Here is a 25127-nt window from a genome sequence, read left to right as displayed (position 1 = left end):
CTTCTTCAAGCTGGGGGCGCATCTGACGTCACGTCCGGTACGTGGCCGCGTATATCCGGCGGGGAGTGACACGCCCTCGGCTCGTTAGCTCCGCCCCAGATGGAATCGGCACGTTGCTTCTCATTGGGTGCGTGCGGGGGGGGGGGGTTACCGGCTCCGCCCTTGACGAGGGGCTGACAAGGAGCCCCTTCGTGGTAACCCCGTCGGAGCGCATCGTCAATGGCGGCTAACCGAGCCGGTGTGAGGACGCACACTCCCCCGCGCAGCGTCGTTGTTGTAGTTGTTGTTGTAATTGTAGTTGTAGTTGTTGTTGTTGTTGTTTGGGGAAGAAGACGGGAGGAGGCATGGGAAGGTCCTAAACTCACTACTGGTGCCATATAATCACATTCTGGTGCAACGAAGAGTCAGAATTAATGGAAACGAGTCCTTAACTGACATAGACTAAGAATAACTAGCAAGATGTCCGAAAGTTGTCTACGTGAGATGCGGTGGACCTGGGCACGACATTTAATGGGGGAAAAAGGGGAAGGTCGGTTCTACAGAGTGTTATTTACAGGCAATGGGACTAGGGAATGGGGGATTGGGGATAGTTGGGGAGTATTGGGGAAATAGGGGAATATTTACAAGCGGATATGGAGGCCAAATTCCATATTCGCAACAATATACACATATACATACATACATACATACACATATATATATATACATACACATATATATATATAGTCGCGTTCCCGGGGTGAACACCCCTGGGGACGGATAGCCGAACGAACTTTACTCCGAGGCGCTCAGTCGTCAATGGCAAACCTTCTTTATACACGTGGGGGAGGGCAGCAAAGGGTAACAAAACTCTTACCTTCACGGACCCCACTGAACGCCTCCCACCCTGTGATAATTCAACCAACACGGAATTATAATGCAAAAATACCAGCTTTATCTATCTATAATTCCAGTAATCTCTGTACGTTTGTACGTCTGTACGTCTGTACGTTTGTCTGTGACCGCTGTTTCTCGACAACCACGGGTCCGATATACTTTTAACTTGCCAGGTATATTGCTGGGGACCCGAGGATGTGCCTTTTCAAGGTTTCATATTAATCGGACAATTACTTACCGAGCTATGTCCAAAAAACGATTCAACCAATCAGAGAGCAGCGAACGATCGCGTGTGCCGAACGTGGAGGACACACTCTGCCTCGGATGGCACATTTGAGAGCGTATTCATTTATTTAACGTTTGCAAACTATGTTGGCGTTAAACTATGTTTTAAAACTAATAAAACCGAATTTGCGATTCATTCGCTTTCCTGCGCGTTTGTGCACGCGATGGCGATTTCTTTACCAAACTCCGGAAGCCGTTCGCTTTGGACCAAACCATTGCATGTAAATAGAGGGGGGGGGATTGTCACCGTACTCGCAAGCCGTTCGCTTTGGACCAAACCATTTCATGTAAATAGAGGGGGGGGATATAATTTTAGATATAGATATAGTACGGGCAATGCCCTAGTCTATCTATAATTCCAGTAATCTCTGTGTGTGTGTGTGTTTGTCTGTGTGTTTGTCTGTGACCGCTGTTTCTCGACAACCACGGGTCCGATATACTTGAAACTTGCCAGGTATATTGCTGGGGACCTGAGGATGTGCCTTTTCAAGGTTTCATATTAATCGGAGAAGTAGTTACCGAGCTATGTCCAAAAAACGATTCAACCAATCAGAGAGCAGCGAGCTATCACGTGTGCCGAACGTGGCGAACAGACTCTGCCTCGGACGGCACATTTGAGAGCGTATTCATTTATTTCACATTGGCAAACTATGTTGGCGCTATGTTGGCGTTAAACTATGTTTTAAAACTAATTAAAACTAATTTGCGATTCATCGTAACTGCGATATGCGACCTTCCGGACAGTCAAATGAGGACGTCACTTCCGGACTTACGGATAGTCATAGTGACGACATACTGATGCTGAACGTGGCGAGCAGACGCTGCCTCGGACGGCACATTTGAGAGCGTATTCATTTATTTGACGTTGCAATCTGTGTTGATTGTTGTAAGGTACGATCGATTGTAGTACACGTTTATAATAACTCTGCCGATACAGGCCCGATTAACTGCAGCGCCATCCGAGCTGCAGCGTCGGGACGATACATTCATTGTACGGTCACATCACGCACTTACGGGCACGCCCATGCACGCATGGGCGAAGACATTTTTTTTTTTTTTTTTGGCAAGAAACGGGCACCCACGTACGGGCACGTCCTAGTTGAAAGAAATGCCGGTAACAAAAGAATGCACGGTAAACTAAAATTCCACATTGAGGGACCCTCCATATGGACTCGTATACAACACAAGGGGAAAAGTAAATGGAAAATAAATGTGTGTGTGTGTGTGTGTGTGTGTACTTAGCTCTGGTCCCCTTGACCGTCCCGGATCGTCACAGGCCCCCCCACGTCCTTGCACGGGACAACAGGCCTTGGCGCGCAGTTCGTGCACGGGAACCAGGCCTGAGCACGCCGTTCGTTCACTCCAGCCGCGCTCTCCCTCGTCGTCAGCTTCTCACAGCACCGACGTCTCTCAGCGCACCCAGACGATGCACAGCCAGCACCAACGAGCCAAGGAAAGGACAAATACTGTCGCTCGAGCCGATGAAACGAAAGCCAGGGACCACGAAGCCAAAATGCACGATATGCATCCGCCTTCCACGAACACCAAGAAGCCAGAGGGATATACAACTGGTCATAATGGAGGCCAGCCCGGAGAGAGAGAAAATGTTGGGACCCAAGTCTTTTGTGCCCAGGGCTCTCACGTCATCCGATGATGTCCGCACATGCTCCAATCAGCGAGTCCATTCCCTCGCTCCACGGTACCGGACAAATCACTCCCCTTTGGGGCGTGGCCTCACGGACCTGTCTTTATGATGTGGCGGCTGATGGTATCATTGGCGGTGCTCAATGTCCTGTTTCCTGCTACTTTCATTTAGTGTTTATCTTAGGTGTGGAGTGCGTGGTGGGTGTGGTGTGTCATGTCATAAGGAACCAGGGGAAAAGTACAGAGGCGATTTACATACAGGGGATTTACTGTTAGTCCCTAAATGATCAACATAACCCCACCCCTCGTCATGGGGACAAAGATACACTTGCATGACATCTGGTCGAATGGATCCTTACTTATGGTACATGGGGGTTGTTCTTCACGATAGTAGGAGCACACTTCCGATACAATTCTACCTGGACTAAGGTAATCCATTGCCTACCCCCCATAAACATAACAATATATATATATATATATATATATATATATATATATATATACAGTGGTACCTCGGCTTACGAGTGCCCCAACGTACGAGTTTTTCGGGATACGAGCCGTCGCTCGGGCGGTTTGTTGCTTTGGGATACGAGCCGAGATCCGATGTACGAGCTCAAAAAATTTATTTTTTTGAATTTTCCGGTTGTGGCTTCCGGTTCCGGTCACGCGGTTATCTTGCCGTGAAAGCATCTCTGCTTGGATATAAAACACGCAATCGTCGAAATACATGAGCGAGGAATCTCCTTGCTCCAGCCGGTGACGTCATCGGCGGGGATCCCCGCCTCCAGAGTGGCTGGTCACGTGACCGCCAAAGCGTGTCGCGCGTGCGGGTATAATGAGCTACACCTGTGGATCACGTGACCACGGAAGCACGCCTCGCTTGAGAGGCATGGCTTTCGGTTTGCGTTTTGCTTTATAAGGCGCGATAAATGGGCTTTTGAGTGTTAGCGGTTCATGGCGTTGACGGTTCATGGCGGTTCATGGCGGTTGACGGTTCATGACGGTTCATGGCGTTGACGGTCAAAAACCCATTACATCAATTTTACCAGGCACTGTACAGTAAGTACAGTGGACACCAAATGCACGGTGGAAGGCTAGAAGTAGAAGATCGTCCAAGACAAGTGAGAATAAGCCATACTTTGGAGGAGATGACGTCATTCGCTGGTCCGATAACCAAAGATGTGGTATAAAAAACCAGGTGAGCTAACAATGCAGCAATGAAGGAATTCGGCCAAGGCACCGGCACACAACGACCTACCTACATAGAAAGACTCAATGCCAATGGTGACAGAAGCCAAGACGGCCGGCTTAAACACCGCCGAAAGACCACGGTGTACCAACTTACGATGCAGAACATCTTGCACTTAATATGATGACAACAGGTGCCATCCTCTGACGTACCATTACAGGTACAGGTACAGTACACGTGAGCACAGAGCAAAAGTTCACTGAAACCGAGATTAAGAAAAAAGAAAAAACACCTCGTGGTCCGTGCTCGATATCCGAGTTTCAATCTTTTCAAACACATGATGCTCTCGGTCACGGTATCTCCTGCGAGCTGCTTCTCCTTCAACCACACAAACAACAACTTCTCCATATCTTCATGGATAGAGGTCCGGAGCTTTGAAATAATCGTAACGCCCTTGGCTGGCGTTATAGCCTTTATGGACTCCTTCTGCTTCAAAATCGTACATATCGTAGAAGGAGTACGATCGTACTGCCTCGCCAAGTCGACAACACGCACACCTCACCTGGCATGCTCTTCTCCTCTGCTTAATAAAACCAGTTTATTTCTTTACATTCTCTTGTATTATGTACAGTATATACGAGGTCGTGCTTGTTTATACATTATTTGTTATTTATAAAGTACATTTTTGTTATTTAAAAGCACCTAACAAAAAAAATTGGTGTTTTTTTTTTGAGGCTGGAACGGATTAATAGCATTTCAATGCATTTGAATGGGAAAATTTGCTTTGACTTACGAGCGATTTGGCTTACGAGCTCCGTCACGGAACGGATTAAACTCGTAAGCCGAGGTACCACTGTATATATATATATATATATATATATATATATATATATATATATATATATATATATATATATATATATATATATATATATATACATACATCAGGAAGAAAATAATTGGTTTTGGGTCTTTATTGGCACAATTGGACTGCTCATGCTCACTTGAGAGTTGCAATGCCACGGGGTTTTAGTCAAAATGCCACCGTTGCAATGCCACGGGTATATAAACCAAACTTGTTTATATACAAGTTTGGTCAAAATCCCATCACTTTTTCACAAGTTAGCTCGGTAACATAATTTTTACCCAACCTGACCTTTGACCCCATGACCCCATAATCAAATCAGTTAATCTTTGCATCATTATACATACTTGAAGTCCACGGAGGCATAATAAAAAAAACATGTTTAGATTGAATCCCCAAAAAACATCCAAACAAGGTAGGAATGACACCTCCATCCTCATCCCGTTCAGAATCCCGTGCACGCATGGGCAACTTGCAAGTCATTGTAATAATAAAATCCTACAAATATGAAAATCCCCATTTTCCTAACAGTATTGTTTCAAAACTAAAGTAGGCCTTATATTCAGTACACAGGAACATCTTCCAAAGATCTTTGTCTTTAACCATTATCGCCGAGAGGGTGAGACCCCACAAAAGCGACTTGCATCTCAACACTTGAGTAGACTGTAAATAAAAAAAAACAAGAAGAAAAAGACAAAAAAAATGTCACAGCCCCCGTGGTTTTAGTAATTTTGCTGTCCTGAGTTAAAGGCCAGCAGTCGGCCATCTTTGGTCATATTACAAAACAAAATCTTCTGCATATGTATATTGTATACTCTTGTATTGTCTTGGTACCAAGTTTGAACAAAATCGGTCATCCATATCGAGAAATAGTTGGGGACACGTTTAAGTTACAAAATGGCTGCCAGTTGGCCATCTTGGACTTTATATTGAAAAAAACAACATGCGTATGTAAGCCATCATTCCGTTTCTGTGTGCCAAGTTTGAACAGCATCAGTAAATGCATGTCCAAGAAATGGTTGAGGACGTGTTCAGGATCGGGTTTTTATATGCCACCGTCCCCGAAGGTTGTACGTCCGTACGAGCTCAACCTCGTTTTTCACAGCAACCAAATGTCTGATTGAGACAAAACTTTCAGGATATTGATGATGATGATTGTGACATCATAGGTCACGTGGTATGGCAGCCATCTTGGATTAAACACAAATTATAAAATAATTTCTCGGAAACCGCTTAATGTATAATTTTGAAACTTGGCACATTGTCAAGTACTCCAAATGGGGAACAAAAGCATAATAATGATTACATAATCGGTGAAGTGGTATACCAGCCATAAATGTTTTAAACAAATGCCTTATCTGAAAAATCTGAAATTGCATGCACATGATCAATGAACCATTTGTATTGAAAAATGAAATTTATTACATTATAGGTCACATGGTTTGGCAGCCACATTGGATTTAACCGAAAACATTTTGAAAAAATCTTCTAACAAACTACCAAAGCGATCGACTCAAAACTTTACGTGTGTCATTGACTAGATATGGCGATGATACGATGATCACAAAAACATCGGTCACTTGGTTTGGCAGCCATGTTGGATTGAAGGAAAATATTAAATAATTATATCTCAGAAACCGTTTGCCCTATCGATGCAAAACTTTACAAATATCATCTAACATTGCTGCATATAGTTTGAAAATGAAGATGTCGTAGGTCACGTGTTTTGGCAGACATGAATAGAAAAACGAACCTTATCCGATGAACACGAAACTTCACAAACGTAATCCCCGACCCATACCTATGCAGAGTGTACATTTTTGATGTCATACATCACGTGGTTTGACAGCCATATTAGCTTGAAAGCAGATATTTAAAAATATAAAAAAACCCTTCTCTGAAACTGCTTCACTGATCGATGTGAAACCTGTCATGTATGGTAAAAATGTGATACTTGAGAACAGCTTAAGGGATTTAAATCAAGCTTGTTTATTTTTAGGACAGTCAACGAGGGTATCTACCCATTGTCACGGAAAGGGACTACGCGGAGGCATATTGGCAACGCAGTCGCATTTATAACTAAAATGGCCACCAGCGTACCAGTCGGCCATTTTGATCAGATCACAAAATAAAGTGAGGTGCACGTGTATGCCATCATGCACTCTGTTTGTGCTCAGTTTGAACAAAATGCGACCATGCATGTTCAATAAATGGTTGGGGACACGTTTAAGTAACAAAATGGCTGCCAGTCGGCCATCTTGGATCTGATCTCGAAGCTAATATCAACAAACAACCATTTATTATAAATGAACTTTATTTGTATACCCAAGTAATGGAAACTGGCTTTGGGATCATTTCAAAGATAAATGTGGATGACATTCACTCTTCACCAGGAATACCACAGGTCTATTCCCGTAGCATGTGGTTTTTATTATTCTGTAGGTTTTTACTGAAAATGTTTGTTTTGTTTTAATAAATGAAAAGTTTAGGAGATCAAAGAAAAGTTGTCGACTCAAACCACACACTGAAAAAGAAAATCCCCAAAAAATGTACTTCATGGCAATAACTGCTTTCTTGTTTGTATGAAAACAATAACTTGCTCAATAACTCCCATTCCTCTTCTTCACAACACAACACACTTTTCACATTCTGTAGTGCAACACCAAAAGTGACGACCTTTAAAAACACGAAGGATAAGTTGTTTGTGCTTCCTCCCATAATTTCCTCTGTCACTTCTTCTTCCTTTTTCCTTTCTTACCACCTTCACCGGGACCGGCTCCCTGCTCGGCTCCTCCCGCACGCTGAAATCGGCTCTTCAGCTTGGGAATCATCTCTGCTGCGTACTTGAAGACTGCCTTTCCTGACCATCACACAAGTCACACACGCACACTCTCGCTGTTGCTTTTGACTTTCAAACTTGTATATAAATGCTAACGAGGCCTTTTGCGCATGTGCTGTGTGTTTTCAGTGACTCAGTCCTGCTCGCCGAGCACATTCAACTTGCCGTTGCCAGCATAAAATCAAATTCAAACCTTCTTTTAAATAAGTTTCAGCATTTAGACGAAAGAGTGGCAATTTCAAAATGGTTAATTATTAATTATTCTGTTCCTGAATGCAAATCGGACTCACGGGAATCATTCTAAAATACACAATTTGTATTTGTGTATTTTAGAATGATTCCCGTGAGTCCGACAAACACACAAAATACACAAATACACAACACAAGTCTGTCTGTCTGACCGTGATACATCGATATTCGGTATCGATGACCGGTCGATACATTCGGTCTTTACTTATCCAATCTCGATGAAACTTGCCAGGGGAACAAAGGGTCACACGACAGAAGTTGTAGCAACTTAATTTGCCCCATCCCCCCTCCCCCCAAATGATTGATTGATTGATGTGTATATATATATATATATATATATATATATATATATATATATATATATATATATATATATATATATATATATATATATATATATATATATATATATCACGATATTTCAAAAAGTTGCAGATGGATTAACACAAAAATGGGTGGATGAGTTGGTTTGGCAACAAGAATATATATATATACACAAAGAATTAAGTTAAGCACCCCCCCCGTTTTTGTACAACCTCGCACATTACAAGTTTGTTGTCGTCAAAACAGTGTAATATACCCATGATATTGCTATATTTTCTGGAGAAGTGATATTATGGTCACATAAAAACATAACAATCATGCCGTTTTCAATATCTTATTCTGAATAATTTAAGGTGAAATTTTTTGGGAATTTTAGGCATATTTTCACCTCAATTTAAGTATGGAGCTATAGGTCCATCACGGACAGTGTGGATGACGTTTATGTTTTCTAACGTACAGTCATTGTTCTGAGAAGACCTCTAGCGATCTTTGCGTCAATAACGTGTGTAGGACCCACGTGATCGGATCACTGACTCAACCCTACGTCTCATAGACCCTGTAAGCCGTCGTATGCGTTGCTGTGGCAGGTTGAACCCCCTCGAGCACGTTTGGGACATGTTGGGACGACAAATTGCGAAGATGGTCCCTCCAATAGCCAATCTGGATGAATTGGAACGTGCATTACATCGGGAATGGAACAACCTGCCACAGCAACGCATACGACGGCTTACAGGGTCTATGAGACGTAGGGTTGAGTCAGTGATCCGATCACGTGGGTCCTACACACGTTATTGACGCAAAGATCGCTAGAGGTCTTCTCAGAACAATGACTGTACGTTAGAAAACATAAACGTCATCCACACTGTCCGTGATGGACCTATAGCTCCATACTTAAATTGAGGTGAAAATATGCCTAAAATTCCCAAAAAATTTCACCTTAAATTATTCAGAATAAAATATTGAAAACGGCATGATTGTTATGTTTTTATGTGACCATAATATCACTTCTCCAGAAAATATAGCAATATCATGGGTATATTACACTGTTTTGACGACAACAAACTTGTAATGTGCGAGGTTGTAAAAAAACGGGGGGGGTGCTTAACTTAATTCTTTGTGTATATAATAAAAATAACTACCTTTAGAGGCCATTTTTCCCCGCAAAGCGGGGGTTGGCCTTTTTCGGGGACCGTGGTTGTTGTTGTTTTTTGGTCCCCTTTTTGAAGCAATGTTTTATGGCCGGATGCCCTTCCTGACGCCAACCCTTTTTGCCGCCTTTTACGACAAACAGGGAATTACCAGTGAACTGGTACTCAATTAGCCGACCTCGGAAGGATGACAGGCTGAGTCAACCCTCCTGGCGTTAATTCAGCGATCGACCAGGATTCGAACCCAGGATCCTAGGATCCCAAGCTGGTACCCTGACCGCTAAGCCAACACTAGGCTACAAGGACAAGAATACAAAACGTAAACTGTTCAGCTTGGCGGAGCTATGTGTTCTATTGAGTGCCGTTCTTTTTCTCGTGTTTTGGGACATGCAGATTAACCAGGTGGGCCGAAACTGTGGCCAGCTTGTGATTCTAATAACCTATTACCCCAACTGGCTCGTGGCAAAAAATGGAAAATCATAGCCTGCAAGAATCAAATTATGAAAGCACAATTTTAAAATATGTCCCTCAAAAATGTCATTTACATTAGGGCATGTGACAGAACCTGTCCTGTGGGAAACAGAACCAAGTGGGTTTTGTAGAATTTCCTCTGAGGTTGCACAGAATAAAGGTTAGTTTTTCGGCATCCAAGCGCACCTATGGCCACAGTCCAAACGTATACCTTTAAAGCCCAGGTTATCATCCATCACTTTTGGGCAAGAAGCAAAGTGTAAATGTATGGGACTTTCTGAACACGCTATCCATCTACATATTAGTGATGGCGACCAATGTCAGTGGTAACCATTTCCCAACAATGGATGGAGGTCCTCAATGCCAAACAGGAAATCAGAGCTGTCTCCCTTGACATATCTCGTGCCTTCGATACAGTCTGGCACCCAGCTCTGCTCACCAAACTCTCCTCGTATGGTATCCATGGAAACCTCCATGCATGGCTTGCGGACTTTCTCTCTGGTCGTAGTCAACGTCCCTGAATACAATTCACTCATCTCCCCTTCCTGTTCAGGCTGGAGTTCCTCAAGGCAGTGTTCTGGTCCCTGTGCTTTTTCTGGTCTTCATTGATGATCTCTCCGACTCCTGATAATCCTCTCTATCTCTTTGCTGATGACTCCACTCTCTGCCGCTCCATTCCTCATCCCTCGGATCAGCAGTCTGCAGTCTCCTCACTCGCTGCAGACCTGAACAAAATCACAGACTGGTAAAACAAGTGGAACATGTCTTTCAATCCTGACAAATCTCACATTCTTACGATGTCTCTCCGAAAAGACCGAATGGACAACCCTCCCATCTACATTCTCAACAATCCTCTCCAAGAAGTTCTGTCACTCAAGCTTTTGGGTCTCACTATCTGCCATGACCTTTCCTGGTCTATCTGCCATGATCATTCCTGGGAAAACCAAATTTCCAAGTTGGCCTCCAAATCCAGTCGCCGACTGGGCATCCTCCGTCGTGTGAAGTCCTTCCTTGGCACACCTGAGCTCCTCACCACATACAAGGCTTTCATCCACAGCTCAATGGAATACTTCTCTCCCCTCTGGGCTGGTGCTCCTGCCTCACACCGAGCTCAGCTTCACGCGGTTGAAACCAAAGCTTTCAGAATCATTGGTATCTCCCACGATGAAGCTATCTCCGAGGGCCTTTCTCTCTCACCGCAGGCCGTTGGGTGGTCTTTGTTTTCTACCGAATCCTCTCCGGCCTTGCTTCCCCTGCTCTGTCTGTGCTCTGTCCCCCAAATATTCCTGCAGGATGCACAAGATCTGCCAGCAACCCTCTTCTGGTGAAACTGCCAAAATTAAGACTCTCTATTCACCTTCACTCCTTCATTCCTCTTTTCTCCTGCCTCTGGAACAAACTCCCACACTCTCTTCAATCCCTCTCCCCTCCAGGTCTTTAAAACAGCTGTTCACCACCATCTCTTATCTTCCCCCATCCAAAATCTTGACCTTTTGTATCCCCGTTAAATCACCCCAAATCCGCCTCTTTCAATCCCCAACTTCTTTGATGAAATTCCTAGAAGTGTTAATTTGCTTTATACCGTGTACCCCTCCCCCTTCCACAGATCTACCGACATCCTTGTTCTCTTCTGTTCTTGTGCTTGTGTGCTTCCCTCTTTCTCCCCCTCTTGTTTGCTGCTCCCTTCATTGCATGTTTTATGTGTCTGTGCTTGTTTTCATGTTCAATCTGTTAGCTCTTTACACGAGCCTCAGTTATCTATACGAAAAAAACAGGTTTTGGTGAAAATCTGATATGTACAAATTACTTACTGCTGGCAAGGCTTTCCAGGCAGGGTTTTCCATCAGCACTTCTGAGTTGGACCCGCACTCGCCCACGAAACTGCAAGTCACGGTTCCACTCACGTGGATACATTTTGTTCTGTATAAACAATTAAGCAAAGTTTACATTTCTCTCTTGGGTCGTAATTCAAAATATTGCTCTGCAGAGCAGAATTTGAACAACATTAATGACCAACATCTTTATTGACCGAACTAGCGTGACTCGGCGTGCACCGCGCGCCTCACCACACATCGTTTCAGAGGGATAGGCATATTTGACCATTTCTATGTCTTTTGGGTCTTTGGGATCTTCGGTGTCTTCAGGGCTTTTTGGTCTTAGGGTATTTTGGTTCCTCTGGGTCTTTTTTTTTTGGATACAGAATCGAGGCTCATGAAAGAGATAACATTTATCACACAAACAAATCAAACAGACAAACAAAGTATATAAAAAGGGGAGCGGTAGACAAGATGGGGAGAGAAGGGGAAGCACACAACAGCATTTGAGAGCAGGGACATCGGGAGATCTGTGGGAGGGAGAAGGCTCGGGGGGAGGAGGCGTGGGGGGGGGGGGGGGGGGGAGAAGTATAAAACACAAGGACACTGCAATAGTGGGGCGGCTTAGCCCAAATATTCAAAAGAATTGTGCATTTTGTGATACAAGCACCAAATTTGGCACAAATGTACATTAATATGTTGCGAACATTTTCAGATATTGGGCCACTTGAAATTCCGTAATTTTTTTTTTCAAATTTTTTCAAATTTCGTAATTTCAAATTTTTCGGGTGACACTGTCACAATTTCGGTCTTCGAGGCCGGCCGATAGGCAAAGTGTGACCGGAAGGGACGAGGTTCTCCTGACCACGTGGCCCTCGATCTGGGAAGCGAGAGGCGTTCCATTAGTGGACGCGCCCCTCACGCCCGACTTTTGGGCGGCCCCGGCAGGCCGTTTGTTTTGACGTTCCGTGACAGGCCCCGCACCCCCACCTCCGGGCCGACCGGAAGCTTGTGCTGAGTACATCATACCTGAACAACTCAGTGAGGCAGAACACAGCAGTGCACACCAGGGTGACCCCTTCAGTGCATAAACCAATTAACCTGTCCACTGCAGGGCATATAGAAATGAAGTTATTTTCTGCATATAATAATAATATAAGTTCAGTTCTATATAACAATTTCTGTTATCACCACTACAACTACCACTACTACAAGCTTTGTCTGGAATTTTGTGGACTAACAGACAAACAGACATACAGACAAGCTGGGATCAAAACATTACCTCCTTCCACCATTGAGTGTAGAGGTAAACATCATGGAAATTATATCATGCCCTAGATTTAATTCATGCTTACCCGTGTATTTGCTTCACTGGTTCACAAGGTCTTTTGCATACATGTAATTCAGACTCTCGTCTTCATTGCTGACCACACAATGTTCGCAACATATTAATGCACATTTGTGCCAAATTTGGTGCTTGTATCACAAAATGCACAATTCTTTTGAATATTTGGGCTAAGCCGCCCCACTATATCGGCCGGCCTCGAAGACCGAAATTGTGACGGTGTCACCCGAAAAATTTGAAATTACGAAATTTGAAAAAAATAATTACGGAATTTCAAGTGGCCCAATATCTGAAAATGTTCGCAACATATTAATGTACATTTGTGCCAAATTTGGTGCTTGTATCACAAAATGCACAACAGGTTTGCTATGCTGCTACACTACAAGGACTTCCAGGAAAGAAGTTGGTATTTCAAAAAATTGGATTTGGGGTGAAATTAGCAGGGGTAGAAAAGATCAAGGTTTTGGATGGGGGAAGATAAGAGATGGTGGTGAACAGCTGTTTTAAAGACCTGGAGGGAGGAGTGGGATTGAAGAAAGTGAGGGAGTTTGTTCCAGAGGTGGGAGAAAAGAGGAGTGAAGGTGAGCAGAGAGTCTTGATTTTGGCAGTTTAACCATAAGAGGGTTGCAGGCAGATCTTGTGCGACCTATAGGAATATTTGGGGGACAGAGCCCAGAGAGAGCTGGGGGAGCAAGGCCGGAGAGGAGTCGGTAGAAGACGGAAAGACTACCAACCTGCCTGCGGTGAGTAAGTGAAAGGCCCTCGGCGTTAGCTTCATCGCGGGAGATTCCAATGATTCTGAACACTTTGGTTTCAACAGCGTGAAGTCGAGCTAGGTGTGAGGCAGGAGCACCAGCCCAGAGGAGAGAGCAGTATTCCATTGAGCTGCGGATGAAAGCCTGGTATGTGGTGAGGAGCTCAGGTGTGCCAAGGAAGGACTTCGCACGACGGAGGATGCCCAGTCGGCGACTGGCTTTGGAGGCCAGATTTGAAATGTGGTTTTCCCAGGAAAGATCATGGCAGATAGTGAGACCCAAAAGCTTGAGTGACAGAGCTTCTTGGCTTCTTCTTTAAGGGTCTTTGGGGTATTTTGGTTATTCTGAGTATTTAAGGGTCTTTTGCGTCTAACGCCGTGGTTCTTAACCTTGGTTCGACCGAACCCCAGGGGTTCAGTGAGCTAGTCTCAGGGGTTCGGCGGAGGACCTCTGAAACGCATTGCAATTTTTTTTTTTGTTTGTTTTAGTTTTGTATCAATTTTGAATCTATGTGTGATTACGCTTATTATTAATATTATTATTATTTTGCTATGTATGTTATGAACGAATGGAAAGGTTATTTGTAATTGTATTCCCATCCCATTCATGGTTTCTCTGGTCTGTGTTTAAGATAAGTTGTTTCGCACTGACTGTAGTAAGTTGAATCAATGAACAACTTGCTAATTATTTTGTTGATGGTGCTTACTGGATTTTGGACTTTGCAGGTGTTCGGAAATTCCAGTGAATAGCCTCAATTAGCTTGCCGTGTGCCGTGCGTCATTGGTCGTGCCTTACTTTGGAGTTACTGATTAATTTAAAAGTAAGTTGGAAATGTTTGTGAATATGCAGGGCGGGTTCAGAGTTATATTAAAGTCAAAAGTGGATGGTGATTATAAAATATGATTGAATTACTCAGAAAATTAGGTGAAGGTGATATAACTCCTTTGGTCGCAATTCAAAACTAACAAGTCGCAGTTTTCTATGTAATATTATAATGGGATTTGAGGTGACATCGAGTTGAGTAGATAATAAATCCCGTCATCGTAACTATAAGTTATGTTTTCTTCGTTAAAATTTCTCAGTTTTCAGAGGGGTACTGATTATATTTAAGCATGTTCCTTTTTAAATTTTCGTCATATAATTATTTGCCCGAACTCAATTAAGATCAGTTTGTTACTTTTTTTTTTTCTTTTTTTTTTTTTGCAGTATGTCGAGCAAAAAAAGGAAGTTGTCGGAGGATTACGTGCGGTACGGGTTCACGTGTTTGACGGAACGGGACGAAAGTCAGCGTCTTCAATGCATGCTTTGCAATGTCAAGCTCAGCAACTCCAGCCTAGCACCAGCAAAACAACAGGAACACTTCAAAAAACTGCACGGCGAGGGGCAGTACAAAGACGCACCGCTGGATGAATTCAAATTGAAGAGAGTCCGATTCGATGCAAGTGCTACCTTGCCCACTCTCGGCTTCGTTCCAATTGACAAACCGATCCTCACTGCGTCGTATGAAGTTGCGTACCTGATCGCAAAGCCGGACAAACCGCACACCGTTGGCGAGACACTCATCAAACCGGCCATGTTGAAGATGGCCAACATCATGCTGGGAAAAGCTGCTGAAAACAAGTTGTCTCTCGTTCCACTGTCAAATGACACCATCAGATGCAGAATCGACGACATCCTCACCCTGGTAGTTGCAGAGTTAGTCGCGAGCCCGATGAAATTCAGCCTTCAACTCGACGAGACCACCGACATTTCGAATTTGAGGCAGCTCATCTTATTTGTGCGTTATAACAAAGGAGACGAGATCAAGGAAGACTTTCTGTTCTGCAAGCCTCTCACAACAACGACGAAGGCAGCTGACGTGAAGAAGCTTGTGGACGACTTCTTCAGAAGCAACGGCCTCTCGTGGAACATGGTGTCTGCAGTTTGCTCGGATGGAGCTCCAGCCATTCTGGGATGCAACTCCGGTTTTGGAGCGCTGGTGAAGGCTGATGCACCACACATCATCGTCACGCACTGTGTCCTGCACAGACACGCGCTGGCATCAAAAACCCTGCCTCCAAAACTGGCCAATGTTCTGAAAATCGTCGTTGAAACTGTGAATTATGTGCGAAGCCGTGCTCTGAATCATTGCAGCTTCAAAGAGCTGTGCAATGAAATCGGCTCTGAATTCGAAGTCCTTCTCTACCACTCTAACGTTCGATGGTTATCACGAGGGAAGGTAGTGAGCCGTGTTTTTGCCTTGCATGTAGAATTAGCCCCGATTTTGCGAGAACACCAGCATTGCCATGCAACGCACTTCCACGAGTCAGAGTTCATCGTCGCCTTGGCGTACTTGGCTGACATCTTCGACGCACTCAATCATCTCAATTGCCAGATGCAGGGCGGTGGGGTGAATGTCATCGAATCTGAAGAAAAGCTGAGCGCTTTCCAAAAGAAGTTACTGGTGTGGAGGCGGCGAACAGAGAACGACAACTTTGCAAACTTTTCGCGACTGGACGAGTGGGATCGAAGATGAGTCAAGGTGGAGGCACTGCTGTACCGGGGGAGCTGAAGCAAGTGATTGCCACGCACTTGGATGAGCTGGGAAAGTCATTCGCCGGCTACTTCCCAGACCAAGAGCAATCAATACCCAGCATGGGTGCGGCAGCCGTTTACTTTCGATGTTGCAACGGCAGATGTCAACGACCAATACCTCGACGACCTCATCAAACTTCAGCAGAGCCAGACTCACAAAACAACGCTCTCAACGTTTTGGTGCCGCCAAATGGAAGGGTATCCTCACATCGCTAAAATTGCCCATGAGATCCTCACGCCGTTCGTTACAACGTATCTCTGCGAGCATGCGTTTTTGAAACTGGTGGACATTAAAACAAAGAAAAGGAGCAGGCTTGCATGCAAAAATGATTTGAGGGTGGCCCTTGCCAAAACAAAACCATGCATTTCCCAAATCACCTCCCGAAAAGAAGAACAGAAAACGCATTAAGATGGAATTCTTCTTCATTTTTTTTTGTCAAATTTGAGGGGTTCCGTGAGTGTTCGGTGGGTTTTGTTAGGGTTCGGCGCCTTTAAAAAGGTTAAGAACCACTGCTCTAACGGGTCTTTGGGTTCTTCCGGGTCTTTTGGGTCTTCACGGTATTTTGGAACTTTCACGGTCTTGGTGGTCTTGGGGGATTTAAAGGTCTGAGGGGTCTCAGCAGTCTAAACGGAATTAAGAGTTCACGTACTGTGTTTTGGGTGGTAATTTTATTTGAAGAAGAAGAAGAAGAAGACGTTTTGGTCGCATATAAACAAACAAACATAACCATATACGTTTGCTCTATTATAATAATATTACCTCAACAACAACATTCATTCCTGCTGCATGCAGCACATCTCGTATCTCGGCATATGTAGGATTTTCCACGGCCTGCAAACAGCCATGACAGATTTGAGGGGGTTTTATGAGAAAGCTACATTGTGAAAAACATGGCTATTGAAATACAAAACAATACCATCCATCAATGTTTGCAGATTGCAACACCAGCAGAGATAAGTTAAATTAGAATGGAGGAGGAATAAGGGAAAGAGAGGAAACAAGTGGGATAACTTTGTATACATGTCACACATGTTATTTACTATTACAGAATACCAGTCTTCGTTGAGTCGCCAGTTGCTTTGTGTTGATGGACAAGTCAAACAATGGATTGTATCAACTGAAAGCCAATCGCACGATATATAATTTGAAAAGTGTGGGTTTGCCTGCATGCATTCTTAAACCGCTGGACAGAATGAGATGAAAACTGGTGGTTGTACTCATACTCACGTCTCAGAAAATACATGGGAAGGTTTTAAGAGATAAATAAATCATAGTCTCGGGGTTCAGGGAGTGCAGCACCAGGTGAAAATCTGTAGCATCTGCAGCACTAGGTTAAAACCTTGCCCAGATTCTGAAGTACCCACACCCACAATTTGGGGCCTCTCTGTGCAACGGTTCGGCCCGAAAAGAATAACGTACAAACACTCGAAAAATATATATATATATATAATATATATACACAGTCATGTGAAAAAGTAAGTACACCCCATGTAAAGTTTTGACTTTTTCAACATATTTCACCATACAGCTATTTGATCTTCATTTCAACAATATTGAGAGATAAAGGTGATATAATATAACAAATATCATGAAACATTTACATTTTGTAGTCCATTGTATAATTTAAAAAACATAAATGCAAATTTCGCATGTGGAAAAAATAAGTACACCCCATGAAATGTTTTTTAAAATCTTTTTAACATATGTGGACATATCAATATTTGATCTTCATTTAAACATATCAATAGATAAAGGTGATCTAATTGAACAAAAAACAATGAAACATTGACTTTGCAATAATTTATTCAACAACAAATTCAGATGTTTGAGGGGTTTCTTGCATGCACAGCGCGTTTCAAATCCCCCCACAACATCTCGATGGGATGTCGATCCGGGCTTTGACTTGGCCATTCCAGAACCCTCCATTTCTTTCTTTTCAGCCATTCCTTGGTGGATTTACTGGTTTGTTTAGGGTCATTGTCATGTTGCAAGGACCACCTTCGGTTGAGCTTCAACTTTCCGACAGATGGCCTCACATTATCCTCAAGCACCCTCTTGTACAATGAAGAATTCATAGTGGATTCTATGATGGTAAGCAGCCCAGGCCCTGATGCAGCAAAGCTGCCCCAAACCGTAATATTTCCACCACCATGCTTTACAATTGGTATCAGGTTCTTGTGGTCAAATGCTGTCTTTGGTTTTCACCAAACGTCTTCTGGTACTGTGGCCAAATAGCTCTACCTTTGACTCATCTGTCCAGAGCACATTGTTCCAGAAGTGCTGGTCTTTGCCGAGGTGTTCATTGGCAAACTTTAGTCTTGCCCTGATGTTCTTTCTGGACAGCAAATGTTTCCTCCTGGCACACCTCCCATGTAGATCAAATTTGTGCAGCCTCTTTCTAATGGTAGATTCGTGCACTTTGACATCAACAGTGGCAAGAGCTACCTGTAGGTCCCGTGATGACATTCTGGGGTTCTTCGAGACTTCTTTCAGCATATTGCGGTCTGCTCTCGGGCTGAACTTGCTGGGGCAGCCTCGCCTGAACAAGTTGGCAGTTGTTTGGAATCTTCTCCACTTGTCGATGATCTTCCGGACAGTCGAATGATTGATTTCAAATTGTTTGGAGATCTTTTTAAATCCCTTCCCAGACTCGTAGGCATCTATAACCTTCTTTCTGAAGGCCACAGAGAGCTCTTTTAATCTAGGCATGGTGACGCCGCACACTTCAACAACAAAGAGCAAATCAAACTAAATGTCTGAGGTTTAAATAACACAGGTTCCTCCAAGATCCTCTCTAATGATGTTCTAATCATTTGCACCTGAGCTGGTGCACCTGATTCTAATTTTAGGTATTTGAAGTAGTGATAAATGTAGGGGTGTACTTACTTTTTCCACATGCAAGATTTGCATTCATGTTTATTTAAATTATACAATGGACTACAAAATGTAAATGTTTCATGATATTTGTTATGTTATATCACCTTTATCTATCAATATTGTTGAAATGAAGATCAAATAGCTGTATGTTGAAATATGTTGAAAAAGTCAAAACTTTCCATAGGGTGTACTTACTTTTTCACGTGACTGTGTATGTGTATAGATAGATAGATATATATATATATATATATATATATATATATATATATATATATATATATATATATATATAGTGGGTATTTGTGCATGTATGTATGTATGGATTATGTGGGTATGCATGTATCTATGTATGTGTTTATGAATGTGGGTGTGTATGTGGGTATGTGTGTATCTCGCTGTTGCTCCACTCTGCACTTTGCCTTTTCCCTATGCCACTATGTAGCCGAAATAGCGTCCTCTGGTGTGTGTGTGTGTGTGTGTGTGTGTGTGTGTGTGTGTGTGTGTGTGTGTGTGTGTGTGTGTGTGTGTGTGTGTGTGTTAGCCCAGAAGTGGATGGGAAACTGAAGCTAAAATTCAATTATAAGAAGATATACGGGTGTTCCAAAAAGACCTGGACAGCTTTGGTTGTTAATATATTCAGTACCACAAATGATAAAATGATATCCTTTGTTTATATGATACACAGACTCAAAGTTTTCTTTATTTTCAGGTATGGTGGTCTAATGTAAAATAAAATGGCGACTCCACAGGAGAAAGCTCAGTGTGTAGAAATGGTTCAGAGATGAGACCCGACACGCAAGTTCAGCATAATTTCCGTTCAAGGTATGGAAGTAATCCGCCATTGCGGACTATTTTATCAGAGAGTAGTACAAGAGGTTTAAGGAGAATATAAGTTGTCAGAAACAGAAACGTACCGGTTGACAAAGCACAAGCGCAGCAGATGTTGAACGAGTATGTGAATCATTTCTACAAATTCCCAGAAAATCAATCTGATGTGCATCCAGAGAACTGGGACTACCGACCACCACTGTAGACAGGATTTTGCAGAAAAGACGGAAGCTTTATGCCGATTAGGTGCAGATTCTGCAGGAACTCGAACCAAATGACGGACCCAAAAGCAAGGCATTTGCCTCGGAGATGCTCAGCCATGATTGAGGGGGTTTTAGGGGATAACGATAGAGAATAACGAAGATTACCTGAAAAAGGTCATGTTCACAGACGAAGCTTGCTTTCATGTATCAGTGAAGCTCAACCAACACAATGTGAGGATCTGGGGCTCTGAAAACCCCCATGTGATCATTGAACATATACGCGACAGCCCAAAGGTCAATGTGTGGTGTGGCCTTCTCCATGACCGCTTGGTGGGTCCGTTTTTCTTTGCGGAGGATACAGTGACTTTAACAATTTACATGAACATGTTAGAAGGATTCACCTTCCCATGGATTGAAGAAATGCAACCCGTTATTTTTCAACAGGACAGTTCTCCCCCTCATTGGCCTTTAGCCGTTCGAGCAGTCCTAAATGAAAATTTTCCAGGTCGCTGGTGTCGAAGATTTTAATCCACACGTACAGGCAGACACACACACACCAACAGACACACTAACATCGTTTTTACTCAGTAAGGATGTTACAAAGGAGAAATGTATTTTAATTGGATAATCATAAAGGTGATTAATAATTATTGGAGACTATTTAGTTAATAAATCCTGCTCTGAGAGTGTTGTGCCACAGCCGTGCTGTTGGTGAGGTGAAGGCCAGCCAACTCCTCACTTGGAGTGTTTGCAGGAGATGTCTGGAGCACAGCGGCCTCTGTCCTCGACTGATAAATGCAAACACCTTTGTACTCACATCTCACAAATGTTACATCTTAAATGCTAAACGGAATAGTGTACCATTTTAAATGGTTGTGAATTGGAATTCAAATTTTGGCAAATTAGTTAATTGTATTGTGATTAATAAAATGGTCTTAAAACTGAATATACAGTATGTATGTCCATAAAAAGGTCAAGATGCCCCCTGGGCGATAAGATGTCTGCAATTCCTCTCTAAGACCTAAATCAATCCTCTTCACTGGGTTGGCCGAGATGGACCTGGATTGGCCTGACACCCAGAAACACCAGACATAACCCCCCCTTGATTTTGTTTATGTGGGGGTTTGTCAAAGATGGCAATCCTCCAAGATGGCAAACCTGCATGCGCACTAGTGGATGAAAACATGCTGAGTCGAACATGGCAAGAACTCGTGTACCGCCTCGATGTCCTGCGCGCGACAAACGGAGCTCATATTGAAGTGTATTGATGGTGTGCACAAAACCTTTAGTGTCTGTATCATAAAAAAAACAAAGGTTATCGTATCATTTGTGGTTCTAAATATATTAACAAAAGTTGTCTGGGTCTTTTTGCAACACCTTGGATGTCCACACAAAATAATTTAATTTGAAACTAATTAAATGTTGCAACAATCGGAGAATGTGGTTACATGAACTGTTTGAGAAGATCAGTAATGAAGTGCCCATCGTAGACGGGCCCTTCAGCTAGTAATGACTGAGATGCAATTCCTGCTGGAAGAAAACAGTGATAAAATATCGCACCTTTTCTTTAGATATTCGCCTTCCTTCAGCTACAGTCTTTTTGCTGTTGATGTAAGCAGGGTATACACATATAAACCTGAAACAAAGTGCACAAATGACTTGTTGATAGCAAATACTGAAATACAGAAGAGCGAAGCCCAAACATTGGAGTTGTTCCCAGGTAAAAGAAAGAGAAGTTTTACAAAATGGAGTGCAGCAAACAGTACTACCTACTATCGTGTATGTACCAACAAACAGTAACACGAACTTGAATGTACCAACAGTAATACAGTACTAATTTGGATGTACTACCAACCAGTTATACAGTACCACTAACCAGTAATACAGTACTAACTTGGATGCACCACCAACCGGTAATACAGTACTAACTTGGATGCACCACTAACCAGTAATACAGTACTAACTAGGATGTACAATGAATAACACTCACTTGGATGTACCACCAAAGAGTAACACCAACTTGAATGTACCAATGAATAAAACTCACTTGGATGTACCACCAAAGAGTAACACCAACTTGGATATACCAATGAGTAGCACTCAGTTGGATGTACCAAACAGTAACACTCACTTGGATGTACTAACAAACAGCAGCACTCACTTGGATGCACTAACAAACAGTAGCACTCACTTGGATGTACTAACAAACAGGAGCACTCACTTGGATGTAACAACAAACAGTAGCACTCACTTGGATGTACTAACAAACAGTAGCACTCACTTGGATGTACTAACAAACAGTAACACTCACTTGGATGTACTAACAAACAGTAAAACACTTGGATGTACTAACAAACAAACAAACTCCCCCCCCCCCCCCCTTCCCACGCCTCCTCCCCACAAGCCCTCTCCCTTCCACTCATCTCCCTGCTCTCAAATGTTGTGTTTGTGTGCTTCCCATTCTCTCCCCATCTTGTTTTCCCCTCACTCTTTTTATATATTTTGTTTGTCTGGTTGATTTGTTTGTGAAGTAAATGTTAGCTCTTTCACGAGCCTCGATTCAGTATCCAAAAAAAAAACAACTAGCACTCACTTGGATGTACGAACAAACAGCAACACTCACTTGGATGTACTAACAAACAGTAGCACTCACTTGGATATACTAACAAACAGTAGCACTCATGTGCATGTACTAACAAACAGTAACACTCACTTGGATGTACTAACAAACAGCAACACTCACTTGGATGTACTAACAAACAGTAGCACTCACTTGGATATACTAACAAACAGTAACACTCACGTGGATGTACTAACAAACAGCAACACTCACTTGGATATACTAACAAACAGTAACACTCACGTGGATGTACTAACAAACAGTAACACTCACTTGGATGTACTAACAAACAGGAGCACTCACTTGGATGTACGAACAAACAGCAACACTCACTTGGATGTACTAACAAACAGTAGCACTCACTTGGATATACTAACAAACAGTAACACTCACGTGGATGTACTAACAAACAGTAACACTCACGTGGATGTACTAACAAACAGTAACACTCACGTGGATGTACTAACAAACAGTAGCACTCACTTGGATGTACGAACAAACAGCAACACTCACTTGGATGTACTAACAAACAGTAGCACTCACTTGGATATACTAACAAACAGTAACACTCACGTGGATGTACTAACAAACAGTAACACTCACTTGGATGTACTAACAAACAGGAGCACTCACTTTCACTTGGATGTACTAACACTCACTTGGATGTAACAACAAACAGTAGCACTCACTTGGATGTACTAACAAACAGTAGCACTCACTTGGATGTACTAACAAACAGTAGCACTCACTTGGATGTACTAACAAACAGTAGCACTCACTTGGATGTACTAACAAACAGGAGCACTCACTTGGATGTAACAACAAACAGTAGCACTCACTTGGATGTACTAACAAACAGGAGCACTCACTTGGATGTAACAACAAACAGTAGCACTCACTTGGATGTACTAACAAACAGTAGCACTCACGTGGATGTACTAACAAACAGTAACACTCACGTGGATGTACTAACAAACTAGCACTCATTTGGATGTACTAACAAACAGTAGCACTCATTTGGATGTACCAAACAGTAACACTCACTTGGATGTCTGTGTGTTTGAGTGTGTTTTATACGATATATACGAGTATAGTATATATCAATGACGTGATAGAGCAAATGACCTTTAACCACGCCTTAATCACCTTTATTATATTTTGTTTACCAAGATATCATTTCCATTAGTCATTACAACTTCATGTTTAGTCAACATCAGCACCATATACTTTAATATCACTTAAAGGTAAATAAAGTTGCACAGACAGTCCCAGAAAGGACACATTTTAGGTTTACCTGTGCGTTACAACATGATTAAGGTAAATTCTACCGGTAAAATATTGTGAAGGTAAATTTCTCGATAACAGATAAAATACCTGACACGTGGGCATGGAATGTACTTTCATCACATATTTGAGAGTCTAACCATCGCCAGCCATGATTAAACAGTGATCATATCTTATAATTAAAATAAACAAACTACAGGCCTGTCACATGACTGAAAGGTATACAAGCGACATAACGACACCTACCTCTCTTTATCATCATAGGTCTTTCCTAAATGTGACATTTAGTGAAGCGATTTTAAAAAAAAGAAGTAATTTTCGGTTCAACAAAGCAAAAGGCAAAACGAGCCAAGTCTGCGGTGAGAACCCTGTGACACGTATTTCGATCATTTGCCGGTTGATTTTTTCAATATCAATTGCTATCAAACATTAATATTTATTAGTAGTTCGCACACTTACGAGGTTCGAGATACATACACATTTCACCGTTTTATTGTCGATTAATTAAATAATTCTGATAATATGAGTGTGAGGGAAGTGACAGCCGAGCTGAAATAAACACTGTATATACAACCAAAGTAAAAACGGATCAGCAGCGCGTTTTCGCAGAAGAGTCATTAACATCTATATCCACATTCCCATACAAATATGTTACAAAAAGGGTTTCCAAAATTACGCTTCTTAAAATGTGTATATAATTTTGGCTCGTTCTGCTGTGTAAACACCACGATGACAAGCAAATCGTTCCAATTTACAAACGATGGAAGTTGAGGATCTTTGGCAAAATGAAAAATTGCATAACTGTATTATTAATAATAATAATAATAAATTACCGTACATCATTAAGCGTTTGATTAATATAAATGCTTCTATAAATATAAGCACTTTACATATGAATTAATTACAGTCTTCCAATAATATAGCAATAATGAAATT

At 42.5% G+C, this 25127-nt stretch overlaps 2 protein-coding genes across 3 annotated transcripts in view; one reads left to right on the top strand and one right to left on the bottom strand.

The window, feature by feature from the left end:
• RCN2 (reticulocalbin 2) overlaps positions 1-25127 on the top strand; it is a 425951-nt gene that overhangs the window by 354561 nt on the left and 46263 nt on the right. The gene's annotated exons all lie outside the window — the stretch shown is intronic.
• On the bottom strand, positions 7156-24615 carry SRP19 (signal recognition particle 19). 2 transcript variants are annotated; one of them, XM_068130869.2, is made up of 5 exons: positions 24438-24615; positions 21848-21923; positions 17139-17210; positions 11702-11810; positions 7156-7719 (listed from the first exon to the last, which is right to left on the bottom strand). In XM_068130869.2, the coding sequence occupies exons 1-5, from the start codon at positions 24473-24475 to the stop codon at positions 7589-7591; spliced, it is 426 nt and encodes a 141-aa protein (XP_067986970.1). In that variant the 5' UTR covers positions 24476-24615; the 3' UTR covers positions 7156-7588. The 2 variants fall into 2 exon arrangements, with proteins under 2 accessions (XP_067986970.1, XP_067986971.1); XM_068130870.2 differs by lacking the exon at positions 17139-17210.

This window comes from Myxine glutinosa, chromosome 11, assembly GCF_964187855.1.
Source record: "Myxine glutinosa chromosome 11, kmMyxGlut1.1, whole genome shotgun sequence".
NCBI lineage: Eukaryota > Metazoa > Chordata > Myxini > Myxiniformes > Myxinidae > Myxine > Myxine glutinosa.
The sequence above is the reverse complement of the archived record's forward strand: the minus strand, read 5'-3'. Positions and strand labels throughout refer to the sequence as shown.

What these genes read in the sequence shown, in the direction of transcription:
- SRP19 (XM_068130869.2), bottom strand. Translation starts at nt 24,475, where the DNA reads ATGTCACATTTAGGAAAGACCTATGATGATAAAGAGAG. An exon ending in GGCGAATATCTAAAGAAAAG is followed by an intron (nt 17,211 to 21,847) that starts GTGCGATATTTT and finishes GGCTGTTTGCAG; the next exon opens with GCCGTGGAAAATCCTACATA. An exon ending in GAATGAATGTTGTTGTTGAG is followed by an intron (nt 11,811 to 17,138) that starts GTAATATTATTA and finishes TTGTTTATACAG; the next exon opens with AACAAAATGTATCCACGTGA.